The sequence below is a fragment of the Juglans regia genome, chromosome 11, assembly GCF_001411555.2.
Source record: "Juglans regia cultivar Chandler chromosome 11, Walnut 2.0, whole genome shotgun sequence".
Classification (NCBI taxonomy): Eukaryota; Viridiplantae; Streptophyta; class Magnoliopsida; order Fagales; family Juglandaceae; genus Juglans; species Juglans regia.
The window spans coordinates 28,292,677-28,311,398 of record NC_049911.1 but is presented as its reverse complement, the minus strand read 5'-3'; the positions used below and the strand labels follow the sequence as shown (position 1 = coordinate 28,311,398).

Below are 18,722 nucleotides of genomic sequence, written 5' to 3'. Positions count from 1 at the left end.
GTTTTGGTACCCTTCGATTTTGGTATCGGAAGCTGCAGGTTTTTGTTATGGACTTCAATTTACAAAAAACTCCCCAGCTTTTTTATTAATTTTCTGAGCCACGCCATTTATATTATTTTTAATTTATATTAATGTTTATCTTGTTTTTTCAACAAGCTTCGTACGGTTAGGAATTTTAAATCTATCAAAACACTGATCCTTATCTTGTTGAGGTGTGGTTTGGATTTAGAGAATGGTTGAGATAGTTTATAAATAGTAAAATAAAAATTAAATTATTTATTATATTTTAAATAGAAATTTAAAAATTTTGTTTTGAAATTTTAAAAAATTGAATTGTTTATTATATTTTGTGTAAGAATTTAAGAAAGTTATAATGATAAGATTTGATGAGTTGAAATGAGTTACGAATACAAACGAGGCCTAAATGTTATTTGTATTTTAATATAATATTTTCGTAAGAATTCTTCATTTGAATGAAGCTATTTGAGTTTAGATTTCAAATATTTAGAGTCCGTTTGGAGGTTCATCTTATCTTATTTAATTTTAATTAATAATCTCATTATTATTCACAAATTATGTCAACTCATTTCATCTTATTTTACTATTCAAACAGGATAAATTGATACAATTTCAGAATTTATGAGATAGAAATATATTTTCAACAAAAATAAAAAATAATATAATTTAGGTCTCTCTCTCTCTCTCTATTTATGTTGATTGAATTTTTGTAAAATTTCCTAATTTTAAACTTGGCATCATCTCATAAGTGTTTCTAATTAAAGGAATAATAAACATAATATATGATTGGTCGTATAATTGTGGTTAGATGGATTTTTTGTGCAACAACCTTAAATAAACAAGTTAAAGAATCAATTAATAATGAAGTCGACATTACCAATTTATTTTATTTTTTTGCTATAGAGGGTATCAAATATGTAAATTTTAACAATTTAAAGAACGCCCAAGTTCATCTCTATCTGTATTTTAAAAGTAGTAATCGAATTTATAATCACTACTCATTGAAATCATTATAAAAGGCAACAGCTTCTATTTTCTATTAAATGTGGGATCTTATTTTCCAACCTTGGTACTAAGTATGTGATTTTCTATTCATCCCTCTTAAATTCTCGACATCCTAATCTAACTATTCCATTCTATATGGCACGGCTTAAGTCCGACAATTTTAGTTAATGTTGGTTCTAAATTATAATACCGTGTGTTATAACAATTAAAGAAAGACTTGGTCTCCTATAGGATGGGGATGTGCTCTAAAATAATTAGTTAATGTTGTAATTGGAGTTTATTAGATTCGTTATAAAAGGATAATAATTTATTTATTTTAAATAATATGAGATCTCACTTACTATCATCTTGTATAAAACCTGTGGTATTACATAAGTGTGGTCAAATGTATAAAAAATATATATATAGTTATTTTTACGTATTTTTTGTGTATTTTATTAATTTGATTGACTGCGTCGCCTTTTTTAGTATAAAATAACTTATTTGACCAATCATATTAGTAGAGTGTGTAAAAAATACGTAAAACTGACTGTATGTAGCAGAACTCTTTAATTTAAGTTATGTCCAAAATTTAAGATAAAATGTAAAAGAAGTATATACATAAAGTGATCCTACTTGCTTCACTTGTAGATCTCAAAAACTGCATTAAATGTTCCATTGTTGTAAAATCCACTTTGAATATATTAGTCTCTTGTGATTTAGATCCTAATAAAGACTTTAGAAGACCCGATTTAATTTATTTAATCATGTCTTTAAGTTTTTCATGAAGTGGTCAAATTTTGTAACTATATGTTTATTATTGAATCAATGTCACATTTAATACTGAAAATGCAAAATAAATCTTGATTGGTAGAGCTACTCTTAACTCATAGTCATAATGCGAGGGGGAGAAAATCAATATATATATATATAATAAAAAAAAAGCGCACACATTCATACACACGATAGGTGGAGCTACTCCTTAACTCATGATTTTACCAACCGCGTGACAATTCATAGTGTATCTTACTATTTAAAAGGTCAAAGTTTCAAAGATTTATCAATCTGGAAAGGTATTTAGAGGGTCAAAAGGGGTTGCGTATTGACTTGTCATTGGGTGGAGAAGAATGATTATATATTTCACAATTTTTCATTTTTTTTTTCTGATTTGGTGCAAAAATATATGTGACAAATATTTTAACTATAAAAAAATTATATAGATATAAATTTATAACTAAATTGATGTGATTTGATATATTGAATTAAAAAATTATTTTTATTATAAGGTGAATTTTAATTTATATTAATTTATAACCTTTGCAGATTTTTTCTGCCTCGTAATCTTCTGCCAGTGTTCTGACCAGATAGTCATAGGAATAGAGTCGAGCATTATCTATAGATTATTATATGTCTACATGTGATCTTAAAAAGAAACCTTTGGTCACAAACGGACAAGCCCAAGTGTCCAACCAATAATTATAAATCATAAACTGACTCCTTTTTGTGTTTATGGTATGTCAAAACAATATATTCGTTGCCATTACAAGTTACCAACCTCATGTTCTCTCTCTCTCTCTAAATGATATTTATAGTTTTAGTTGCGTAAATACATTTAATATTTTTTAAAAAAATAATAAATATAAGATATATATATAAAAAATTAAATTTTTAATAATAAACTATTTTTATCTAAACGATTGTGTGACGCTTACGCATTTTACGACTGTATATATCATTACTTTATATATATATATATACATACTATCCCATAAAATTCAGGTATACCCCACTAGCTAATGTACATAACCAGTTTTTTTTTTTTTTAAGGGAAAAAATAAAGTTTATGACAACGTTGAAAATATTAGAGCATTCACAATAGTTTTTTTTTTTAAACTAAAATTCACTTTTTTATTTTTTATAATGACCTTTACAATACATCATGCATTAACTTATTTATTTTTTTTCTATATCCTTTAAATATTTTTTATTTATTTTAAATATTTCCCCTATTATCAATGATATCCTCATATATTTTGCAATATCTCATCGCATATAATTTCATAAAATTATGTCATTTTTTAAATTAATCTAAATTTATAAGCTAAACCAAAATTGAAATTGATTCAAAATATAAAAAATAAATTATATTACGAGAATATTCATTTTCGATGATTCTTACATGACTCAACGGGGAGGTTACCTAACTTACCTTAGCTAGATGACGTGATTCTTGAACTGGACTTATAGATTTGAATTAAAGTGAATGCAAATTGTGGTTGATGGAATCGACGAGAACTGAGGAAGGAAAGATGGCGCCAAACACATAGAGGGACTCTTGTGAAATAAGATGAACTTTGAATGTGGAGGAAACAGTACCAAAAGGCAGAGAAATGAGTTAAAAAATGTTTACATTTATGAATAGTGCATGCTACATGTAGTAGTAATATTGTAGCAAATTGGAAAATATAGATGAAATAAAAAATCGGTTGGATGTGCATTTTAAGCTAAATTATTCAAATCTTACAGATAGATAGGTTTTACATAATCTATCGGAAATGCTCTTAGAGCATAAGCATTGGTTTCATCAAAGTCATCTCTAAAATTTAGCTAAAAGTACATATTTTACATAAATTCAAAGTCATTCAAGACATAACCTCACATTAAATTAGTCAAAACAATAATATAATAATATTTATAAATATTTTTCATATTTTGTAACTACACTAACTATGTGCTAATTAATAATTTAGTTTTTAGTTAAATTATTGTTTTCCAACTAATTTTTTTTCCTCAACCTAATTTACAAAATTAACTTATTCTTGAAGATTGATATGTGAACCTAATTTACAATACCAAGTATAATATAGAAGTAGATCTTAATAGTTAATATATCGAATCAGCCATGAGTAGTTAAATTTGATATTTTAGAATAAAATATCACTTTTGAAGATGAATAATATATCTTCAAATATGAAGAAACACTTAGAAATACTATAGCTTATATTTGAAGCCACTAATATTTGACTACTCCAATACAGATGATTATATCTCTATTTCTTCAAATTTTAAAGATGAATTGATATTTGATTAAGTCAATACCAATAGTCTAAGAGGCTGCATGATGGCAGTATGATTGCTTGCTATTCTCTAAGCAGAAAAAAATGACAAATAAATACAGTAAATTAGATTTGAGCCCATCTTGAATGAGTTTGGGACGGAAGATGCACTATAATTGGCGGCTATTGAGGTATTACGACGGAGATATTTACAATCTTTCAATTGGGATCATAAGTTAGGAAAAAATGAAACATGTTGGTATTTTGAATCGAAAGACGGATCTACATTTATTGGCCTTAATTCAACAAGGTGGAGGCTTAAGATGGTCCCGACATGTGAAACTCCTAATTAAGTCGGAGAAGGTGGAATGGGGTGAGAGATTTGAAGGATTTTGGGTCACTGTTTATATATTAACGGCATGTTAAACTCATGAAGAATCTAGGCAACACGTAAGTCTCGTGTTGAATTTTTAGGAAAATTTTAGATGGATTTTAAAACATCGGTAGCTAGCGAGTACAATAGCACAACGCACCTATTTTTGGTTGCCAAAAGATATAAATCCCACGTATTTCAATTTAGAAGAAATTAAAAAAATGACATGAACAAGTTAGAATTGTGAGAGGCGAGGGAGAGAGAAGACGAGTAAAGATTAACCAAAACATCTCTCTTCCCTCCCATTGGAAAATGGAAGAAGTTGGAACAAAGGAAAAGAAATTTTTCCGTTTAGATATCAAAATCATCTCAACTCATCTTATCTCATTATTATAATTTTTTTAAATTTTTACACAAAATATAATAAATAATTTAACTTTTTTAAATCTCAAATTTCAAATCTCAACTTTTTTAAATTTCACATAGTTCTACCTTTTGCATAAGTGTGGATCGATAACTTTTGGATCGAACTACCAATTCTCCCTCCCTTAAAAATGTGGAATGACAACAATCTCTTGGAGTTGTAGGTATCCAAACGACACCAATGCTTGGATTTAAAACAGGTGTTGGTATGATCACTTCAAGTTAAAAAGAGAATCAATGGGTGGTTGACGTCTGTTTTATTACATTTTACATGATTCCCTTTAAAAAAAAAGTATTAAATACATTATAAGTTGGTTTGAATTCAAAAATGAGATAAAATGATTTTAGATCAAATATGAAAGTTGAATAAAATATTATTTTTTAATATTATTATTATTTTGAGATTTGAAAAAATTGAATTGAAATTTGAAAAAGTTAAATTGTTTATTATATTTTGTATGTAAATTTTAAAAAAATTATAATGATAATATGAAATAAAACAATTTCTTAATCCAAACAGCCTATATTTTTGAGTCAAAATATTTCTACTTTTTGCTACATGTATCATCATATACTTTGAAAATTTAGCGTATATATCCTAAATTATTAATTTGTTTTAATTTGTATCTTAAATTGTGAAAAATCACAGTGTATATTCTCATTAAACTACGTATAGGTTTGAAGCATAAATAAACAGGCATATTCAGCATAAAATTATGCATAAATAAAATAAAATTATCATTTAATTCGTATAAAATTATGCAGGCATGAATACTACTATTCGGAATTTAGGACAAACTTTTAAAAATGATTAGGCTGTAAATTTGATTACCTTGTTAACAAAAATAAAATAAAGAAGAAAAAATATGGAGGGTACAAACCCTTCCCCGAGTTGAAAAGACAGTACTGTAGGTACTAAAAGCGAAAGCTCCTCGCTCCAATAATGCTTCTAATTACCGGAGCCCAGGAAAGTCTCCAAGTCAACTCAGAAGTCCTTCTTGGTCGCTCGCGTTTCAATTCAAATATCTTTTCTGTTTTTGATTAGACATCGCTCCAATACATGAATCCGAGCTGATCCTTTTTGCCATACAGAGAAAACGGCATAAACGATGCGACCATACGGATCTGGTACTGTGTGATTTGCCAGACTATGGCATCATCTTGCTCTATTTACATATATATATATATATATATATATTCTGGGCATGAGATTACTGTTGTTAATTTGTAATCAAACAAACTGGGGACACAACGTAAAGAGGTTCAAGCCTTCAACGTATAAGAAGATACATCAATTGGTACTTGGGATCAGTGTGAATTTTGCATGAATTTGGTCTGAGGAGAATCACCGCCACAGGCTAGTGCATCAGCCCATGCAAAACCCTAGAATCCCATTTGTTTTTTTTATATAAGAAAAAACAAAAAAAACAAAAGAAATGTGAAAATGTTTCGTTGCTTTGTTATCAGTTTAAGTAGGGCAAACTTTGACTTCAATGGAGTCGAAATGTTCAACTCCGACTAAAGTCAGAGACCAAGTTGAGCTTTGACTCCAACTCCTAATTGGAGCAGATTCTGACTTCAATCGAAATTATTAAAGTTAGAGTTAGAGTCAGAATCAGAGCGTCTGAGCTATAGAGGGACTATAATTCATTTAAAAGAATGAATCTTAGTGCTAGAGCAAATATACATAGCTTAAGTGGTTGATTTTCCAACAGCTTATTGGGGACCAAATAGAGAAATAGGAGAGAGAGAGAGAAGAATAAGAAGATGAAGAACCTGTAATGAAGAAGTGAGAACCATAATACTTGTAGTAATAGACAAAGAGATCGGAATCCGGTCCATCTGGAGCGGTGTCCTCGCTTGAGTACTTATGGATTGTCCTATTATGCATTCATTTGCCGCTGCTTCTCTCCGAAAGCTAGGAAAAGATTTTTGTCTAAAACTATGTTGTTTCATGTTGAAATTTTACAGCATATTCGTGCAAAGGCTCAAAGTACTAGGATTTTGTAGTATACTCAAAGGAAAATGCTACTCAACATATGGAGAGAGAGAGAGAGAGAGAGGCCAGGAGACTTACCAATGATAAGGAGATAGACTTGGTTTAATCAAAGGATGTGGAGGTGGCAATGGAGTGATAGACGTAATGGAAGGAGTGGAGGGGGATGTAGTATTGGGAGAGGAGGGTGAAGAATCCGTTGGTGGAATCATCAAGGAAGGCAGTGGCGAGGAGACGAAGAGAACAAGAGAGTAGCGCCGGCATTGATGACAAGAGAGAAAATAGAAGAAGAGAGAAAATAAAGAAAATATGTAAGGTTTTAGAATATATAGGAGGAGAAAACATCGTTGTTTTAAGATTTTCTTAAAAAAAAAAAGTTTACAAAACACTATCTCATACGCAGGGACTCGAACGTGGGTTCTCAGGTTTGCAAAACACTGTTTCAAGTTACAATCTCTTCCCTTAAATTCTCGACGTATTCGTCGGGTTTGTCCATTGTAGATGGTACAACTCAAGTTTTACATATATGGTTGGGATAGGTTTTAATACTATTTGTAATGCCTCAATAGAAGGCCCAAACTACATAGTCTATACTCCAAAAAGACTAGTCAATGATACAATTGGAGCCTCATTAGAGTCTTATAAAGAGCAAAAATTTTTTCTTCCCAAGCAATGTGAGATCTTATTCACCATCTACCATTATCCTTATTATATGGGATATCACAACCTATTACATATATTATAATATTAAATATATTAAGTAAAATATCGGACTCGAAGCCTATATCAGTTCTGACTTCGACCATTTTTTTTCGAAACAACTCTGAGTTCGACTCTAAACTCTAAATTTTTCGATTCCGTTAGAATCAGAGCCGGTATTGGCTAGAGTTGGAGTAGCCGAAAGTTTTGCCCACCCCAAAGTCTAGCTCTAACTTCTGAGTGAAAAGCTTTTGAACCACCATTTTCAGCGATCAATCATTTCATAGAATTCAAGTCAAAATAGAGGGACATTATTATCTTATATTCTCTTTCATTATTTGATGTTAATTGTAAGGAAATTTTTTCCACTTTACAAAGCCCACTGGGCCTCGACCCAATACTCGGCCCCAGGATTCCAAGATCACCCATGAGTCAAGACGCCTGCAAAGGAAAGTAATTAGGTGGCTAATGGGACTGACCTGCCTAATATCGCTCTGCCACACTTTGGTTATGGGAACTTGTACAAGGCACATAATAAGAAGAAGAACCTGTTATGAGGACTTGAGAACCACAGTACTTGCAGTAATAGACAAAGAGATCGGAATCTGTTCCATCTGGAGTGGTGTCCTCGCCCAAGTACTTATGTATCGTCCTCTTTGGCATTCTTTTGCCGCTGCTTCTCTTGCTAAGAAAATATTTTTGTTTAAAATTGTGTCGTTTCACATCGAGATTTTGCAGCATATTTGTGCAAAGGCTCAAAGCACTAGGATTTTGCAATATATTCAAAGGAAAATGCTACTCAACATATGGAGAGAGAGAGAGAGAGAGAACGGAGGGAGAGAGAGGCCGAGAGAGTTACCAGTGATAAGGAGATATACTCGATCTGATCAAAGGATGTTGATGGGAACCAAGGCGAGTCTACTCTTAAAGATCCTTTGCAAGTTTCAGAAGGGCCAATTACAAGATCAAGAGCTAAGAAGATCAAGGAAGCAACGCAAGAATTGATGCAACCCACTTGGGACTAGTTTAGCAAGAGTCTAACATTCAAGATGGGCTTAAAGGATGAAATTTGATGAATTTATTCATTATGAGTTGAGTTTTACTCTTCTTGTTCTTGATTGAATTTTTGAACTTATCAAAGGTAAATCACAACTTTTGTGGCGTTTCTTATTGTAATTTGGGTTCTTGAGACCAGTTCTTCAACGGGTATAGATTTTAATATAATTTAGGTTAATGATGGGAACCAAAGTGGGTCTACTCTTAAAGACCATTTGCAAGTTCCAGAAGGACAAATTACAAGATCAAGAGCTAAGAAAATCAAAGAAGCAACGCAAGAATTGATGTAACCCACTTGAGACGAGTTTAGCAAGAGCCCAACATTCAAGATGAGTTTAAAGGATGAAATTTGATAAATTTATTCATTGTGAGTTGAGTTTTACTCATATTGTTCTTGGTTGAATTTTTGAACTTATTAAAGGTAAATTACAACATTTATGACATTTCTCCTTGTAATCTGGGTTCTTGAGACCAGTTCTTCAATGGGTCTAGATTTTAATATAATCTAAGTTCTTGAAACGAGTTCTCATCGGGTCTAGGTTCTTTATCCATTGACTTGATTTTAACTTTCTTGGAGATTTTTTAAATTGATTGTGAGTTTAAAGAATTCTATTCCTGCATGTTCATATCATATGTGGAGGTGGCAATGGAGTGGTAGACGTAACGGAAGGGGTGTAGTACTGGGAGAGGAGGGTGAAGAATCCGTTGGTGGAGTCATCAAGGAGGGTGGTGGCGAGGAGACAGAGAACAAGAGAGCAGCGTTGACGTTGAGGACAAGAGAGAAAATAGAAGAAGAGAGAACAAAGAAAATGTGTAGGGTTTTAGAATATATAGGAGGAGAAAACATCGTCATTTTAAGATTTTCTTAAAAAAGAAAAAATAGTTTGCAAAACACTATCTCGAATGTGGGTTCTCAGGTTTGCAAAATACTATTTCAACTATTAGGCCACTCAACTATCTATTACATTTATTATAATATTAAATATATTAAGTAAAATATCAGACTCGGAGCCTATATGGGCTCTAATTTCGACCATTTTTTTTTAGAGCAATTCCGATTCTGACTCTAACTTCGAATTCTCCGACTTCTTTGGAATTAAAGCTGGTGTCGGGTGGAGTTGGAGTAGCAGCCCACCCCTAAGTCTAACTCTAACCTTGGAGTGAAACGCTTTTAAACCACCATTTTCAGTGATCAATTACTTTATAGAATTCAAGTCAAAATAGAGGGAGACTGTTATCTTATATTCTTTTTCATTATTTGATGTTAATATTATCATGCAAGCATTATTAAAACATGATGGAATGGATCACATCCTTTACCGCATCTATTATAAACTCATAAAAATTAAATTAGAATCACAAGTACTCATTACTAGCCGGGGACGCATTAGAATTATTACATTTGATACTCCAGAAACTACTTATATAGGGACGGCCGGACAGGGAAGGATCGAAAAATCAGATACAAAAAGTGGTCATGAAAACTTTAATTCACTGCCTATGATACTCTGAATAGTAAGTAAAATAGTGCATGAACGTCTGGTCATTCAATTTGTTTTTAGCGTGCAGATGATTGACAGCGACAAAAGAGGAAAATTTACTTGCTGCTATGAAAAAAATATAAAATACTCGTCCTTTCAAGTGGTATTCTACTATCAGAATAGACGTGTTTCACGTACTCCATATTATCCACCGAGTATTGTGTTTTTTTCCAAGTTACTTCAATCTCTTAGCGTTTGGTGGAACTCCGTGAATATTGCTCGATCTGCATTCTGCACACTGGGAATATTTGAAAGGACAATATGTGGTACTGTTGCACATACCCGGAAACCTGGCGATGGATGCAGCAACATGGCTTCTATGTATGTACCGGAATGACAGTACTCAGCCCATTGAAAGACATTAATATATAATACGGTGGCGTCTCCGGGAAAAAGCTAGGATGGGCGGTTGTGGCCAGTCTGGGAGGCCTCGGGCATGCAGCTGTCAAATTTGGGAAGGCATGCATTGGTCATGCAAGTGTCTCGATCAAAAGAAAATAATTTTACATTGAATTGTAATTATTGTATAATAAAAATTATTTTTTTTTATATAAATCTCATATTTTACTTTTTTTAATATGAGTACGTTATAGTTACACAATTTATATTTATAAATATTTTTTCTCCTGTTGCAATTGCACACGTGCATTGGCAATACTGTATTTAAAGCCTTTTCACCTGGCAAATTGTACAACTGTCGGTGAAACCCAATTCTAGCTGTCTTCGTTTGGAGTTTGGAATTCAGTCTGCTAAAATATTCAAGAAAGGCCGTAAGAGCCCATTAGAAACGTCCCTTGAACCTGGCTGGCCCAACGGCTTCATTCCATTTTATCGTGTATTGGTATGTTTTTGACAGACCACATAGGCACATACTCGAGTATAATTACAACCGGCAAATAAATTATAGAGCTATAAATAAATTTTATAAACATAAATTTAGAAAATGATATAGTTTTATATAATATATTAGATCTATTTTAATCGTAAAATAGATTTAACGTATAAATCAAATTACGTCAATTTATAAATTTATTTTTATAAGATTTCCTTATAGCTAAAACATTTCTTTAAATTATAATGCTATCTATTTTATGTCAAGCCTAAAAAAAAAAAATATTTTTTTTTAAAACTGATCGACTGTATTATATATAGTTATATAGTACTTTCTCTTATATTGAAGTCATGGACTCATGTGTTCATGTATATGATTTAAATAATATTGACTAGTCTTTTTCTATTTTAACCAAATTATCTTAATTATGATAGATGAATAAGATCTTATTCATGTCTAAATAAGTAGGTGTACGTAGTAAGTATGCATTTTCTCTTCTGTAAGCTATGATCAAGATATATACAAAAGCATGTATATATTTCTTTTTACTAAAATAATGAATATTAAGTATAAGTTCCATGCATGGAATTTCATTTTTAACTACACAACTTATCACGCGGTCAGGGATCGAACCAAAACTTCTTGTCTCGGGGGTCCTAATAAGGTTGATCAGACGTATAATCCATTCTCTTATTTCGAATCTAAAAATAAAAGATTAGGGGATATTAGACTATTTTTTGGGGTGAAAAATGTTTTATCTTTTGAAATGAAAATGGTTATGAAGTTTTTCTTTACGACCATTAAAATGTAAACAAAATTCACATTTCATTGAATAGAACGTAAACTATTTATTTTTATGAATGAAAAGGTAACCTCTAAAAAACATAAATAAAAAGTCAACCTTATTTAAGTGTAGGGGTTTTTTTTTTTTTTTTAAAAAAAAAATTCGGGGAGGGGGGTCGAACCCAAAACTTCCATTTTAAAGATTTGGATGTCATGCCATCAAGCCACGTACCTTTAGCTATTTAAGTGTAGGTTTTTATTAATGTAATTAGCATGTACCACTATAAGAAAATTGTTTATTTGTGGTTATTTAATTCCAGCAAAATAACTATTTATAGTCAAAATGAGTCTGTTTTGATTACAAATAACATTTTTGCCGCAATTAAATAGTTACAAAAATCTATTTTTCTTGTAGTGTACAATATATAGATAGATAGTTTTTATCGTAAAATGTAATCTTCTATTAAAAGTGAGGATGATGAATAAAATCGAGAATCTATACCATCCCTCATCTATAAAAAAAAATATATAATAATTTTTTTTAATTTAATAGATCATCAGCTTATAAGTGAACAAAAACAAATAAAAGAGTACCGTGTAATTCAGGAGCTATATTATCGTTTTATGGAGTGGTTTTGATTCAGACCTAAGTTGAGATGAATTAAGATAATTTGTGAATAGTATAATAAAAGTTGAATTATTTATTATATTTTGTGTAGAAATTTGATAAAGTTGTTAATTTTAAGATTTGAAAAAATTGAATTATTTATTATATTTTGTGTGGAAATTTGAAAAAGTTGTAATGATGAGATGAGATGAATTGAGATGAGTTGAAGTAGATTTTGAATGCAAACAAGGTCTAAGTACGAAACACGAATTTTTTGTAACGAGAATCTGAGTACGTTTGGGTAGTGAGATGATTTCAAACGATCTGTAAATAGTTGTGAAAAAATAATAATAAAATATTAAATAGTAGTAAATAATAATAAAAAATATATAAAAAATAATAATAAAATATTAAATAATAGTAAAGATCACTTCATTACCGAAACACAATCTTAATCACAATCATTGACTTTTAAAATGACCACACTGCCCACCATATATATGCTTTATCTCCATCTTGGAGCGATGAATGATTAAAGTTAGAAGCAATATACCTAGGTAGCTAGCTACTTGGAAATCAATACTAATATCGGAATAATTAACTAGGCATGCATATTGTAATTTGTAGATCAAGAGAATATGCCGTTTGAAAATAGAATATCCTTTGTTAATTCTTTCACCCATAAATCTTTTGTTCGTCAATCGTCACAATATTTGGGCTAGCTATGCACACAGAGATTATGATAATACTAGCGTGCGAAATAATTAAGGTAGGTAGCCATCTTATTGAATGGACACCTCTGCTTAATTTGATCCATTCAATATATAATTTCCCTCCATTAATTTTAATTTGTGAGAATCAATAAGACGTTTGATAGATAATGTTCCAACATTGTTTTTAAATTAACAGCAATATCATTAATCACATGATAGACGTTCATGTTCCAACATTAATGTTTTTAAAGAAACAAGTTAAGGTAACAATCGGGAGAATAACAGTACTAAATAGCGAACGTGGTAGGTCCATTCAGCAGAATCTCATTCACTGTTGTGCATGTTGATCAACTGTAAGGTCAGTTTTAAGCGCGAAGATCGATCGAACATACTTTTTCCCAGACATATATCCTTGTCGAGTTTTACCTGCTTTCACGATTAATCAGTTGAACAAAAGTAAAGGTAGGTTGGCTATCATTGTCGTTTGATTTTATGACCATTCTTAATTATCAAGTAGAACGTCTTAAAAATGAAACAAAGGGTACGAGTGACTATCCTGCTTGCCAACAGTCTTTAGTCACAACAGGTTTAGGTATCAAAGATTCCTTAGTTGTCCTGCCACTTATGCCAGCATACATTCCATTATTCTATCCGATATGCCCTTTCTTAATTCTCACATGACACGCAGACATGATACATATTATAAATTCAGTCTTCCACTCACACTCTGTCATCAAGTGGTTCTCGGTTCATCTCTAAAGCAGCGAAGAACAAAGAGAAGAGAGAATTACATAAAGGGCTATATATATAGCTAATTAACTTCTTGTTGCATGTTCTAATTTCAGCCTTCTTCTAAAGATGTCTAAGGAAGTGACTGAAGAAGGAGAAGCCTCTCAGCAGGTGAGAGACTATGTTGACCCTCCCCCCGCACCACTTTTTGACGCCCAGGAACTTTCCCTCTGGTCGTTTTACAGAGCAGTTATAGCGGAGTTCGTTGCCACCCTTCTCTTTCTCTACATCACCATCGCCACTGTTATCGGCTACAACTGTTGGGTTTGTGCTCCTTTGGAATCCCACACCGATGGGATTTGTAAAGGGAGCCAAGGCCCATGCCTATAAATAAGAGGGCCTAGCCTCTTAGTTAAACACACCAAGTCATAAGCTTATTTAGCAACTTGTGACTCTAGTAAAAATCCTCTATTAGCCTTTTCTTGTAAAAAGGAAAGAGGTGAGAGTTAAAGTTTTGCTAGTGGGGAAGCTTTGTGGGTGTCATTTGGGGTGAGGGGAAAAATTGTGTGATTGTAATAATTTTTTACATAGTGTATTTTCTTCTCTGGGTCTGGTGGTTTTTTCTCCTGTTTTGGGAGTTTCCACGTAAATTCTTGTGTTATTATTATTTCTCTGTTTTTCTTCATATTTCACCAAAGGTGGATTCTAGGGGGTGAATTTAGGAGGTCTAAATTCCTAACAAGTGGTATCAGAGCCACTAGGTTCTTTTTGGTGGGTGGAGCTTTGGTGTGGTAGTGTGGATACGTACAGTCTAAGGAGGTTCTGTCTAGGAGATTGGTATTTAAGTGGTCCAGTGTGACCCTCCAATCTTTCCTGGGAACCTTGAAGTTCTGTCTAGGAAAGATTATAATCTTTCCTGGGAACTTACTTAGTGAGTACCATTCATTTCTACGGTAAAATTCATCGAGGCAATGTCAGGAAGTAAGATTTCAAATTCTATCAGATATGAGGTGGAGAAATTTGATGGGAGAATCAATTTTGGCTTGTGGCAAGTTCAAGTCAAGGATGTTTTGATTCAATCAGGATTACACAAGGCATTGAAAGGCAGACCAACCCCTGAAGTCAGCAGTGATACTAGCGTGACTGATCAAACAAAGAGCAGATCTGTAATGAGCGATGAAGATTGGGAAGATCTGGATTTGAGAGCAGCAAGTGCGATACGTCTGTGCTTGGCCAAGAATGTTCTTGCAAATATACATGGAATATCTACGGCAAAGGAACTCTGGGAAAAGCTAGAAGAGTTGTATCAGACAAAAGGCGTCTCAAATCGGGTGTACCTAAAGGAGCAGTTTCATACACTGCATATGAGTGAAGGTACGACTATTTCAGATCATTTAAGTGTTCTCAATGGTATTGTCTCTGAGCTAGAATCTATTGGAGTTAAAATTGATGATGAGGATCAAGCCTTGAGGCTCATCTGGTCTCTTCCATCTTCCTATGAGCATATGAAGCCTATTTTGATACATGGGAAGGAGAAAATAATTTTTTCAGAGGTTACCAGTAAACTCTTTTCTGAAGAGAGAAGACTAGGTGGTGGAAGAAATGGTCCACCTGTGAACTTAGCAATGGTAGTAGCTGGTAATGGGAAGAAGAAGAACTCCATGAAGATGAAAGTAGTCTGCTGGGGGTGTGGACAATCTGGGCACGTCAAGAAAAATTGTCCAAGAACAGGAGCAGGTTCGGCAAGTGGCTCCAAGTCAGTAAATGGAGATACTGATAATGAAACTAACGTTGTGTCCCTCTCCATGGAAGAAGATGTCTGTTAAAGGGACATGTACATCCTCATGGCATGCCATTAAGTTGTCATGATAGAGGATGTGTTAATGTTAGCGGGTCCACAAATTTGCACACAAGCATTGGTTTGGCATTAATGTAGGGTGTGGTGGATATTTATGTCGATGGCTGATGAACTTCCAGGAAAGCCAAACGTGGAAGTTGCACCATAATTTTTCAGCAAGGTTATTTTTCGACATGAGCCGAAATTGAAATGCTTGGAATTGGTTTATTCTGAGTGGGTATGCTTTTATGGTGGAGCATGATAGCAGAAGCTATGAAGATCTTCATTGCGGTGGAGCGTGGCTGTGGGATCAGCCAAAGTCGCAAGGTGGAGATTGTTGGGTTTGTGCTCCTTTGGAATCCCACACCGATGGGATTTGTAAAGGGAGCCAAGGCCCATGCCTATAAATAAGAGGGCCTAGCCTCTTAGTTAAACACACCAAGTCATAAGCTTATTTAGCAACTTGTGACTCTAGTAAAAATCCTCTATTAGCCTTTTCTTGTAAAAAGGAAAGAGGTGAGAGTTAAAGTTTTGCTAGTGGGGAAGCTTTGTGGGTGTCATTTGGGGTGAGGGGAAAAATTGTGTGATTGTAATAATTTTTTACATAGTGTATTTTCTTCTCTGGGTCTGGTGGTTTTTTCTCCTGTTTTGGGAGTTTCCACGTAAATTCTTGTGTTATTATTATTTCTCTGTTTTTCTTCATATTTCACCAAAGGTGGATTCTAGGGGGTGAATTTAGGAGGTCTAAATTCCTAACAAGCTACAACAAGCAAGCTGATAATCCATGCGAGACGGTTGGTCTTCTGGGCGTTGCTTGGGCATTTGGAGGCATGATTTTCATCCTTGTTTATAGCACCGCAGGAATATCAGGTTTATCTTTTCATGACCCTTCAAATCGTCATGATCTTCTTAATTTCTTATTTTTATAAACTTTTAGGACGTCTTTAATTATATACTTTTGGATACAAAGTACAGGTGGTCACATTAATCCAGCAGTAACGTTCGGTTTGCTCCTGATACGGAAGGTTTCACTAATAAGAGCGATTGCTTATATGGTAGCTCAGTGCTTGGGAGCAATATGTGGAGTGGGGATAGTGAAGGGCATCCTGGAAGACTACTACGAGGATGTTGGAGGTGGAGCTAACACCGTATCTCCTCTCTACTCCAAGGGAACCGCTTTAGGAGCTGAGATTATTGGGACCTTTGTACTTGTCTATACAGTCTTGTCTGCCACGGATCCCAAGAGAAACGCACGCGATTCCCACGTCCCTGTATGTTGCTTGCTTTCTGCATACAACGACGTCAACGCCTGATCTATATACCAATGCTTATGGTAGTTACTTTGTCTTTGATAAAATGATAGGTTCTGGCTCCCTTGCCAATTGGGTTTGCGGTGTTTTTGGTGCACTTGGCTACAATCCCCATCACAGGCACAGGAATAAACCCAGCTCGCAGCTTTGGGGCTGCTGTAATCTACAATAAAGACAAAGCTTGGGATGATCAGGCGAGTTATTTATAGTTAATTGACGAACAGTTTGTTTAATTCTCTTGTTGAATTAATGTTGTTAACTGAGATATATATGGTAATAATTTATAAGCAGTGGATTTTCTGGGTGGGTCCTTTTCTGGGAGCGCTTGCTGCAGCTTTGTACCATCAATTCGTCCTAAGAGCCACAGCCATCAAAGCTTTAGGATCTTTTACGAGCCAACCCGGCTGAGTACTAGACCGACTTAATTTATTTGATCTGGGTTTGGCCTCCCTAGCTATGACCGTCTCGATCATGTACAGATCATCATCAAGATGTATTTTATTCTTTTTCTCTCCCATGTGTGTGTATAATATATAGTCATATGTACATGCATGCTATTGCTATTAAATTGTTTGTATCTGGTCCTCTCATCCTCTTGAGGGTGGCATTTGAAATTTCTGTTTTAGGCAGAATGTGATCTATAGTATTTTATCTGTAAAAAGTTCTAGAAGTTAAGACCAATCACAAATAAATTTATGTATGGGTGAAGTTCCAACTTTGAGTAGTTAGCTTGTAATCTAAATTTTTTTTTTCTGTATGCATCAATCACAGCTGTAACTTCGCTTTCATAAATAAATGCAATCTAATTTTCATAAAAAAAAAAACGTAAAATGTTTGTATCTGGTTAATGTGGGGTTGTGGGGCTATTACGACCTTGTCATTTGGATGTTGGGTTTGTTATATACGAATATGCATAATTCGCTATAGACGTCTCTTCTTTGTCAAGTATGAGTTTTAAGTAATTATGTTGTAAGATCGTCGTATTCACTTCTAAATAGTTATATAGTACTCCAGTCCAAATCGGAGACGTACATCTGATGGTCATGTGTGTTGAAAGTATGATAAATTGTACATGAAGAATGTTAAAAAGAAAAATTAATGATCGGAATGAAAACAACTGGATAAGACATGGACATCTTATTCTTTCTTCTTTGTTTTTTTTTTTAACGTAAGATTTACCAATCAATGAACCGGATGATCTTCTTTTTAAACTTGTGCTTTATTTGAGTCAATATAATAATGTAGACGTGGGTTCTTTACGTTTCGGGATATTATTGATCATGAGAAAAATCTTTATCCATATATGCCTTTTTCTTCGAGCTTTTTTCATAACAGTACCCGTCGAGCGTGGGAGACAGCAAACTTCTCGATCAATTCGGATATTTCGTGGATAAGATCAGGATATATAATGTTTTTAATTAAATTAATCTGTGGTATCTCAAATTATAAAATTGATTTTATTATAAAATAAATTTAATATATTATATATAATCACGTCAATTTATAAATTTATTTTTATAAATTTTATTTAAATTTTTTATTTTATATAATATTCATATGATATAATTTAATTTAAAAAAATAAATTTTAAAATTTACAAATCAAATTATACTATATAAAAATCATCCCATAACATTAGTCAATCTTTTTAGAGATGTAACCTCCTATCGTTCGCAAGCAGTACAATTTAAATACAAATCACGCGATTTGACCCGGTGTCTCATCCTTATCTCCAGTTACAGTAGTCCTTTGAGCTGTCCGAGTA

General features: G+C 33.0%; 1 protein-coding gene across 2 annotated transcripts; it reads left to right on the top strand.

Annotated features, from left to right (window-relative positions):
* Window positions 1-13,780: 13,780 nt before the first annotated feature.
* LOC108981421 (aquaporin PIP2-7-like) lies at window positions 13,781-17,710 on the top strand. Of its 2 annotated transcripts, none has more exons than XM_035682676.1 (5): window positions 13,781-14,120; window positions 16,407-16,517; window positions 16,623-16,918; window positions 17,011-17,151; window positions 17,249-17,710. In XM_035682676.1, exons 1-5 carry the CDS (start codon window positions 13,940-13,942, stop codon window positions 17,363-17,365), a joined length of 846 nt encoding a protein of 281 aa, XP_035538569.1. In that variant the 5' UTR covers window positions 13,781-13,939; the 3' UTR covers window positions 17,366-17,710. The 2 variants fall into 2 exon arrangements, with proteins under 2 accessions (XP_035538569.1, XP_035538568.1); XM_035682675.1 differs by having other exon boundaries at window positions 13,784-14,127; window positions 16,414-16,517; window positions 17,249-17,708.
* The last annotated feature ends 1,012 nt before the right edge of the window (window positions 17,711-18,722 follow it).

Excerpts from the sequence above, each read along its gene's own strand:
- LOC108981421 (XM_035682676.1), top strand. The coding sequence starts at position 13,940 with ATGTCTAAGGAAGTGACTGAAGAAGGAGAAGCCTCTCAGCAGGTGAGA. Across the intron at positions 14,121-16,406 it reads CACCATCGCCACTGTTATCG|GCTACAACAAGCAAGCTGAT; the intron begins GCTACAACTGTT and ends AATTCCTAACAA. Across the intron at positions 16,518-16,622 it reads TAGCACCGCAGGAATATCAG|GTGGTCACATTAATCCAGCA; the intron begins GTTTATCTTTTC and ends TACAAAGTACAG.